A 10,195-nucleotide genomic window follows, 5' to 3' on the forward strand; every position below is an offset into this window, starting at 1 on the left:
TTTTTATTTAGCTACACTGCGCACGCGGTGCACCCCTTGCAAAGATTAGTTATTATTTTTATTTTTTTCAATGATGCTACAAAAACAATCACCACGTCACATTAAAGTCCAAGCTGAAATACCCGATTAAATCTTTATATTTTCTCTGGTCGATGTATTTTTTTCCCTGAACAGTTGTCAGGCTACAGTTGATTTGTTACATAATTTACACTGCATGCATAATTCTGCGCAGCCGAGCAACCTCTGAATTCATAAAAGAAAACAATCTGTCTGCTATCCCCTCAACCATCCACGTTTTCCAATTGAAACTGATTGAAACACATTTAACAAAAGACGGAAACTAAAAGTATAGCCTAATTTCCCTACCTTACTCATCCTTTCGTTGCTGTTATAATCTCCGTAGCGAATTTCCATTTGTATAGGCTACCAGTCCTCGTGAATTAACCATAGCATTATCAAATCCTAAACATAAACTGAGATTAATAATGTGCGCCGTGAAAGTCAAAGTGGGCGGAGCTGAGGTAGACCATCATCCATCCACAACGGGATTGCAATTAACACCACGAGTCGGTAAACATCAATGGGGAGTGGTCAGTGACTCAATCACATTATTTCCTAATGATGCTATTGAAAAGACCATCGGTTTAATTTATTAGTATCTTATAGAACAGAATCAATCAGCAGCTATTAGACTTAACATACAGTGGCCAATACAGTGGCTCATCAAGCAGACAGCGATACTCTGTCACCTGGAAAGTGGAAACACAGCTGGACTCATTCATATTCATCATTGTTACTCATTGTCATCATTCATATATTATCTTCCACTAAAAAAATATAGAATGTTATTATGTCCATGACGAATGGTAGCCTAACTGTTATTATGTAACCGTTTTATTCTTTAACTTTTAATACCAAGAAGTAGCCTATTCTTATTTTATCGACATTTCACGTTGAGATTACTGGTGAAAGGCAAGCCAAGGGCAGCCTCTAGTGGCGCAAAAGTTACATTGCAGCTAAACTTTCACCATAAATCTGAGAAGTGTCTCTCAAAATCCCCATAAGTAAACTCTACACTACACCACTATGGAAGAATGAAGGAGAGTAGCCTAAAGGAGAAACTGGTGGAGCTGTTATCGGAGAAAGAGAAAAAAAGATTAGACTCAAACTTGTAAAACAGATACGGTTTTGAGAGAGCATTCGCCCACAGAAAGGCTCCCATGGCTGTTAGTGAAAATGACGGCATTGGAGCACCCCACCCCGTTTGGTTCACTAACACAGCCAAAGTGTATGTCATTCCCCAGGCATTTTAGACCATTCCAAGGCCCAGACTCCGAGCACTTCTAATATGGAGATGGAGTCGACAGGGTCAAGGCGCTGACTCATGCATAATGGGTTTCTTTATTACTTAGGGGAGCATGAGGGATTTCTGTTGTGTGGGAACAATGACACTGAAATAGTTTTATCCTATCATTTTTGCAAACTTAAGAGAACCAACAACTTCAGCAATAATGATACACTTCCATGCACGCGCACACACCACCACACCACACACTTATAAATGCAAAACCGCCATAAGTACTTTAGACAACCTTTTGTGTGTGTGTGTGTGTGTGTTTTCTCAGTGACAGCTAGCAGTTGATGACATGCTGTGATTCTGGCTCCGGGTAACACACACACACACGCACACACACACGCGCACACACTCTCACACACACACACACACACGCACGCACACACACACGCGCGCTCACACACACACACACACACACACACACACACACACACACACATTCCAGCCAGGAAGGGACAGGAGCAGGTGGCAGGCCAGGGGTATGTTCCTACGATGGCGGGGTATTTATAACAGTGCATGAGTAGAGGCTGTCACCTCTAAAGAGCCATGAAAAGGCTCAGAATAGGTTATAGGCATAAGTTACTGCATGTGTGAGAATCACTGAGACTACAGGGGACTGCAAGGCTGTGTGTGTGTGTGTGTGTGTGTGTGTGTGTGTGTGTGTGTGTGTGCACGAGTGAGACAGAGACACACAGACACACACACACCGTCTCTCACTCACTCACACACACACACACACACACACACACACACACACACTTGAGTCTCCATTTGCAGTCCACCCAATCAGTGGGGACAATGCTTTCATGTTTTGGCATGGGGCACTAGTCCACACAAACAAGCACGTGCAAATACACATTGTGGACACATACGTAGTTGTGCGTGCAAAGAAATGCACGCACGGGGGGGGGGGGGGGGGGGCTTGAAGAACGTGTGATGCTTTTGTTCCAAAAAGAGCTAGAATTAGACGGGCCCACATTACACTGCATTGAGAGATCAATGCACGCCTCAGGAGTACCCAAACATCCTGCCATCTATTCTGGATGCATGGTCCAACATGTCAAACGGGAACCTTTTATTTGAGTCTCTATAAAAGAGACTTTATGTATGTGACTTGCCCCTAAAGCCACCGATGTGCACTGTTCCTAAATAGAGCCAGCAGACACAGACAGACAGACAGACAGACGATGGAAGTTGGAACGCGACCTAACAGTAACTTACACCATTTCCTCTTGAACCTTGACCCCCTGGGGACAATTAATACTGATCAATCTGCCCCTCTGTCATCTGTCTGTTTTTCATTTTCCTCACATGCATTTGTTTTTTGTATGTAGGCCTACAATGGTTAAGTTGATATCAGTTATGATATAGCGCGTAAATAAAAAAGGCACGAACAGTCCAATCCAGCGCCTCATTCCTTTATTCTTAAATGGATATATTAGGTTTACTTTCTACATGGAAAAATTGGTACCAGACCCCCAAATCCTGAGTCGTATATATCTGCCAATTGACTGTCTGTAATAGAGTGGAAGTGGATTCTTCCTCAGCCTAATGTGTATCATCTCTTTCCCTGGTCTTAATTACACTGTACACATTCTGTGAATCAAATGCCTGGCATGTTCCATAACTACAGCTGAACATGAGCCCTTCTACTCTTCCGTACATGTTGATAGAGGAGTGTGAGAGGAAACATTAGCTCTGAATCCTGGCTGCTTCAGTTACATTTAAAGGATAGTGATAATAGCTGACATTCCTGTTGTTGACATACATGTATACATGACACACACACACACAAGTGTGATTTAAGGATTCTGCTAAATTAATCTTGTTCTGTTGGGTCAGCAATGCATGAGAGTATTGTCTTCACCCTCTGAAATGAGTGCAACATACCAAAACAAAACCTACCGGTAAATTATAAACGGGCTGTTTCAAATGGATTGTTTCAAATGTTATTCTTCTTAAAATAAATCATATACACAACCATTCGTACAATGATCTTTGGTTATAATACTGATGGGCGTCCTGGTAACACCTTTAACAACTCAATTCTGCCATTGACAAGCTGATTTCTTTTAAAGCGTCCAAGACAACAGCTATGTACTTACCTCTGCAAGTTGGAGGATCTCAGGAACTAATTCAGAATCTGTGTTCTTGTGGACTTCCTCTTGTTCTGTATCAGATCCATGTTTCTTTGCGATATTGGCCCTCGTACTGTGAACGCACCCCATAGTTCAACCACCACTCTCCTCCTATCTCTTCTTCTTTCTTCTCTTATCCGCAAGACAGCAGTCCCAGTCAGGGACAACCCCTCCTTCAAGCTGTCTTCTGAGGCAGCCTTCCCAGACAGGCTCTTCTCTGCCGAGTGGTCCCCTATTCTGTTCCCTCCCTCTGTACCTCACTTCTCCATTGCAGAACGGGATTCCTTATGTTTCTGTCAGTGACGGCTGTAAAGTCATGCTGCACCGTTCCACACACCCCCACAGCCTCTGTGACAACCTTTTAGAGCACCCTCTCTAGAATGAAAACAACTTTTTCTTCTACCCTCTCCTCTTACAGCACTCTCTCACACTCACTCCCTGTTCTGCAAGTATAGCCACACAGACCGTACCCCCTAACCTCTCTCCACTTACATCAGTCCTTCTCCCTAGCTCTCTGGATGTCGAGGCACTTAAACCATGTGAGAACATACGCTCCTCTCCAGGACTCCAGCACCACTCTTTTCCCAAAACCCTTTACACTTGCTCTTCCCCTCGTTCTCTACAGACCCTCCTCTTCCTCTCCTGGCTCCACACTCGCAGACCCTCCAGTCTTCCTCTGCCTCTATTCACGGTCTTCTAGCATGCTCAGAGAGATAGAGACAGAGAGAAAAGGGGGCAGCTGTTTTCAACCCATTGAGGTCAGGCCCTTCCCCTCTTCACTTCAAGCCCCTCTCCCTCCCTCCCTCCCTCCCTCCCACAGGGGAGTTATTAGATTCCGCTTCTCTCCAACACCTCTTCCTCCCCACATGAGACTAAAGAAGTTGTGATAATAACTGATGATATTGCTTGCAATTCTACCTCCAGTGCTTCAACAAACTTGAGAAAATCCATCACCCAGTGTGAGCTGTGCATGGTTTCTCTAGGGCAGTGTTGTATGAAAATTGCATCACAGAGATGGAACTGTGCACTTGAGGGACAGCAGATCTGAATGTCTCAGTCATCACCCTCCTCCTCCTCCTCCTCTCTCCCCTGTGCATCTTCATCACCCTCCTCCTCCTCCTCTCTCCCCTGTGCATCTTCATCACCCTCCTCCTCCTCTCTCCCCTGTGCATCTTCCACAACTTCCCTGTAAAAAACACGACACATGACGGCAACACTACTGTCATCCAACCTCTCCTTCCTTCCCTCCTTTCCTCACTCCCTTGTCTCCACTAAAGTCAAAACAATGATGGGCTCTGTTCCTGCAACTGTGATTCCCCTCCAACTTCTCTGCCGTCTCAGTCTCTCTCTCTCATAAACACACACACACACACACACACACACACACCCTCAAACCGGGCTAAAACAGCCAACTCCAGAACAAAATTCCCATTTAAGAAGAGGGATTTGGTCTTGTGAGAGGAAAATCCTGAACAATAAGCTCTTTCTAAAACCATGTTTACACCCCCTAGTTAGATCCTAGAAGACAAGCCAATGTGTTAAAAGCAGCAGGCTACAGATCTGTGGCCTACAGCTAAAATTAGGCGACAAACCTTCAAGATGCATTTAGTTTACAAACTTCTTCCCAATCCAAATGCCAGTACAGTAACTATTTCATATTTGGTAGTTGGTCATTTCATGCACTCAGGACTTCAACAGACGTTTAAATATTAAGAACACTGAGATAAGGAAAGGGGTTAACTAAAGTCAGTGAAACCTTGTCTAGAAGAACAGTTGTGGACAATTCCTCACACTGTCCTACTGACATCCCATCACACTAGAATCATTTTCCATTACGGGCCGCCAAATATTATATAAAATAAGTTAAATAACGTCATTTTATCCTGCTTATGTTCTTGTTCTCAGTCCAACTTGTTATAGAATAAAGTATTATCGCGAGTATTTATAGCGAACTCCCGCATTTGACATAATTTTGAAGCACACTATTATTGCTACAATTTACTCTATTGCACTTTTTCTTCAGGCATTTCTTGACGTGGCGTTATTAACAGTCCACAGGCGAGGAAACGGGGATAGAGTGGTGTAGTGTGTGACATGCAGCAAAGGGTTAGGAGAGGAAACGGGGATAGAGTGGTGTAGTGTGTGACATGCAGCAAAGGGTTAGGAGAGGAAACGGGGATAGAGTGGTGTAGTGTGTGACATGCAGCAAAGGGTTAGCAGAGGAAGCGGGGATAGAGTGGTGTAGTGTGTGACATGCAGCAAAGGGTCAGGAGAGGAAGCGGGGATAGAGTGGTGTAGTGTGTGACATGCAGCAAAGGGTTAGGAGAGGAAACGGGGATAGAGTGGTGTAGTGTGTGACATGCAGCAAAGGGTTAGGAGAGGAAGCGGGGATAGAGTGGTGTAGTGTGTGACATGCAGCAAAGGGTCAGGAGAGGAAGCGGGGATAGAGTGGTGTAGTGTGTGACATGCAGCAAAGGGTTAGGAGAGGAAGCGGGGATAGAGTGGTGTAGTGTGTGACATGCAGCAAAGGGTTAGGAGAGGAAACGGGGATAGAGTGGTGTAGTGTGTGACATGCAGCAAAGGGTCAGGAGAGGAAACGGGGATAGAGTGGTGTAGTGTGTGACATGCAGCAAAGGGTCAGGAGAGGAAACGGGGATAGAGTGGTGTAGTGTGTGACATGCAGCAAAGGGTTAGGAGAGGAAGCGGGGATAGAGTGGTGTAGTGTGTGACATGCAGCAAAGGGTCAGGAGAGGAAACGGGGATAGAGTGGTGTAGTGTGTGACATGCAGCAAAGGGTTAGGAGAGGAAGCGGGGATAGAGTGGTGTAGTGTGTGACATGCAGCAAAGGGTCAGGAGAGGAAGCGGGGATAGAGTGGTGTAGTGTGTGACATGCAGCAAAGGGTTAGGAGAGGAAACGGGGATAGAGTGGTGTAGTGTGTGACATGCAGCAAAGGGTTAGGAGAGGAAACGGGGATAGAGTGGTGTAGTGTGTGACATGCAGCAAAGGGTCAGGAGAGGAAACGGGGATAGAGTGGTGTAGTGTGTGACATGCAGCAAAGGGTTAGGAGAGGAAGCGGGGATAGAGTGGTGTAGTGTGTGACATGCAGCAAAGGGTTAGGAGAGGAAGCGGGGATAGAGTGGTGTAGTGTGTGACATGCAGCAAAGGGTTAGCAGAGGAAACGGGGATAGAGTGGTGTAGTGTGTGACATGCAGCAAAGGGTTAGGAGAGGAAACGGGGATAGAGTGGTGTAGTGTGTGACATGCAGCAAAGGGTTAGGAGAGGAAACGGGGATAGAGTGGTGTAGTGTGTGACATGCAGCAAAGGGTTAGGAGAGGAAACGGGGATAGAGTGGTGTAGTGTGTGACATGCAGCAAAGGGTTAGGAGAGGAAACGGGGATAGAGTGGTGTAGTGTGTGACATGCAGCAAAGGGTTAGGAGAGGAAGCGGGGATAGAGTGGTGTAGTGTGTGACATGCAGCAAAGGGTTAGGAGAGGAAACGGGGATAGAGTGGTGTAGTGTGTGACATGCAGCAAAGGGTTAGGAGAGGAAACGGGGATAGAGTGGTGTAGTGTGTGACATGCAGCAAAGGGTTAGGAGAGGAAGCGGGGATAGAGTGGTGTAGTGTGTGACATGCAGCAAAGGGTTAGGAGAGGAAACGGGGATAGAGTGGTGTAGTGTGTGACATGCAGCAAAGGGTTAGGAGAGGAAACAGGGATAAAGTGGTGTAGTGTGTGACATGCAGCAAAGGGTTAGGAGAGGAAACGGGGATAGTGCGCTGTAGTGTGTGACATGCAGCAAAGGAGAGGAAACGGGGATAGAGTGGTATAGTGTGTGACATGCAGCAAAGGTCTGCTGGGCCCTGAATAATGGAAAGCTCACCTCAAATCAGTGACCCCGGACGTACAGCCGGCCAACTGCTCAGCCTGGTATTCCTAAACTAACTTAAGTATAAAGTCTATAAACTATGGATCGACCTCCTCAGCTTCATGAGGGGGGATTATCCCCTCCAAAAAAGCCATGTACCGTGGCTGCGTGTGTTTTGCTGCATTGGCAGTGTTTTTCCGTGAAATCCGCTAAAAACGCAGAAATTCTGCGTAACAGTGGGGGGGATATCCATTATCCACCCCTCCTCATGAACTTTGGGGCTATCTGCACACTTTGCGCACACAGATAGCCCCCAAATATGTCCCCCCGTGTTATAAAATGCTATCTGCGCCCCTGATTATAGGAAATAGCCTACCATATCTTTTATTTTAATTTGCATCTGAACTAGTCATTAGCCTAACTGTAGGCCTAGATACAGATATTTGAATGTGCAATGAATAGGATGGACCACAGTACTGTGGTAGTATATCTCAGTTGAAGTTAGCCTTTATATATTTGTGACCAGATTCAACTGAGGGACTGCCATTGGATTTGATGTATTATTACTTTCTTCCATGTCATATGAAAGCAGGGAATCATAGTTTCAAATTCACATTGGTTGTTCGTTAAATTGATGTTACTTGTTACCATAGGCAATATTGTTATAAAGTTAAAATGACCAGTGAGCACCTGCAACTGCACCATTTAATATGTCATGAAGACTTGGTATAAATACATGAGCCCATTACGTTTTACTGGGTTCTAAGACCTCTAACAGACACAAAATGTGATTTATTCATTCTGATCGGTTTGAAAAGTAGAAATATACAGTAGGCCTCCTTATAAGCTGCCTCCTTCCAATAAAAGCCCAGTATCAGAATCGGTTGAGACAAATAAAAGCCTAATTGAGGATTTACGGTAGCAATTGGCTGATTTTAGCTTTTTTTTTTCTTCAGTTGCCGATATTGTGATATATCGTTGATGAAATCTCTTGCAATACATCGAAAATCACAATATCGAGGGCCTAACATCGCCACATACATCGTATCGTGACGTACCCATATCGTCCCCCACCCAATTCATTAAGAAAATCACACCTTTGTGAAGTGAGGGGCGCTAATATATTAAAGGCTAACTCATGTTGATTACTTACTTAATCCTCTTCGTGCTACGAACGCCAATGCTGTCTGTCTTCTGCCCAATGTTGCAGTTGGCCCCAGGTCCACCCATAGGGTCCACCCCAACTCCTCATGTTGATTAGGTGATGTGAAACAAACGGCCATAAACGCCATTAACAATAAACAGACAATATGACTTAATGAGTTACATTATGACAATTTTTCCCTTCATTGTCAATGGCATTTACAAAACAAACATTGAACTGAAGACAAACATTAAACCTGTGTATAAAGGCTAACACCACTCAAAAATAAACTGGGATCATTTTTTAGGTTTGTTTACTCTGGGTTGTGTGTGCAGTGCTGTGCACCCCAGACAGATAAGCCCAATGAACTTCAAACTGAATGTTAAACTCTGAACTCATTGAAAACAAAACTGCTGCAGAAAATCTTAATAAATAAAAAAGGAGCATTATAGATTTTGATATCATATTAATAGATTTTGATATCATATTAATGTGAACTTGATCACAATGAGTGGTAATTGATATTTAGCATTTGAGTAAATATCGGCATATTCAATTTATTCAGGCATAAACTCAAATGGTAAATATTAAGATCATGTGAAACAGTGCCTTGATTCTATATTTAAAGCATCATGAAAATAGCCAAATTATTAGGCTAGCTTGATTGCAGCTGTAAAATGTGTGAAGTGAACATTTGTGAAAGAATTGGACCCAGGCCTTCTGGCCTGGCAAATAAGACTATTTAACAAGGCAATTTGTGCATTTGTCGTTAACATAATTAAACACCATGTTGCAACTTGTTCAATGTACATTGGACAATTAAAGTATGGCCCTTTAGCTCACTTTATATTGCCCTCTTGAAAAGGAGAGAACCCAACAAATATAATTTATTACCTTCAGTTTGTGTTCCATGTCCTGTATGAATGGTGTCTACGGATTGGATAAAATTGGTATCACAAAACAAACATTGGCTGATGTGGGATATTACTTCATAGACAATGTCCAGGCAAGCAACCTGTTGCTCACCAGCAGTCCTTTGGCAAATCACAAACATGCTGCTTTATGTTCCGTTTACGACTTTGACAACTCTGAATGTGTATCCTGTGGTTGTAGAAGGACTCCGCAGGACTCTTGCCAGTTGCCATCAGGCATCCAACCCTCAGCAGGGGGTGGAGAATGAGCTCACAGAAGAAACATCAAGACACTTTAGAGACCACACCAAAGCAACAATGAGGGGAGAAAACGTTTTGTGCTGCAAAGAAGATGACATATCTGATGATGCAATTCCCCCCCCCCCCCCCCCCCCGTCTCCGTTCATAAGGAGCCAGCAGTAGCTTCTTCACACCTTACAGCGAACCCAGAGTGAGCACATCATCATCAATGCAACATGGTTAGATGTTGTCACAATAGTGTCTGCTGTAAAATTTTTATATAGAAAGTCATGTAATCGTCGAGTGTAGTTTGCCTTCTGTTTTAACGGAATTATCAAAGCAACTACCATTTGATTTTGTGCCATACATTGCACTTAATCTTAGTGGAATGCACACAATACTCCATGGACATACAATAACCACAATTTATGTACATAATGACCCCAATTTATTACAAATTGGAAGACAAATGTATGTAATCTCTTGATAATCCTCATATCCTCCCTTAGGCAACTAGATTTCCCCCCAAGTGTCTGCTCACCT

The 10,195-nt window shown here is 44.0% G+C and overlaps 1 protein-coding gene across 5 annotated transcripts in view; it reads right to left on the reverse strand.

Annotated features, from left to right (window-relative positions):
• Positions 1-4,161, reverse strand: part of LOC310863474 (tensin-2-like) — a 70,824-nt gene extending 66,663 nt beyond the window's left edge. For 4 of the 5 annotated variants that reach the window (XM_083771833.1, XM_083771834.1, XM_083771832.1 and 1 more), the window contains exon 1: positions 3,460-4,161. In XM_083771833.1, the coding sequence (XP_083627959.1) occupies positions 3,460-3,582 (123 nt within the window). In that variant the 5' untranslated portion in view covers positions 3,583-4,161. Of the gene's footprint in view, positions 1-366; positions 432-3,459 lie in introns of those variants that run through there. The other variant, XM_083771836.1, reaches the window with a different exon arrangement.
• Positions 4,162-10,195: the final 6,034 nt, after the last annotated feature.

This window comes from Protomyctophum parallelum (assembly GCF_964188405.1).
Source record: "Protomyctophum parallelum genome assembly, chromosome: 8".
In the NCBI taxonomy this organism is placed as follows: Eukaryota; Metazoa; Chordata; class Actinopteri; order Myctophiformes; family Myctophidae; genus Protomyctophum; species Protomyctophum parallelum.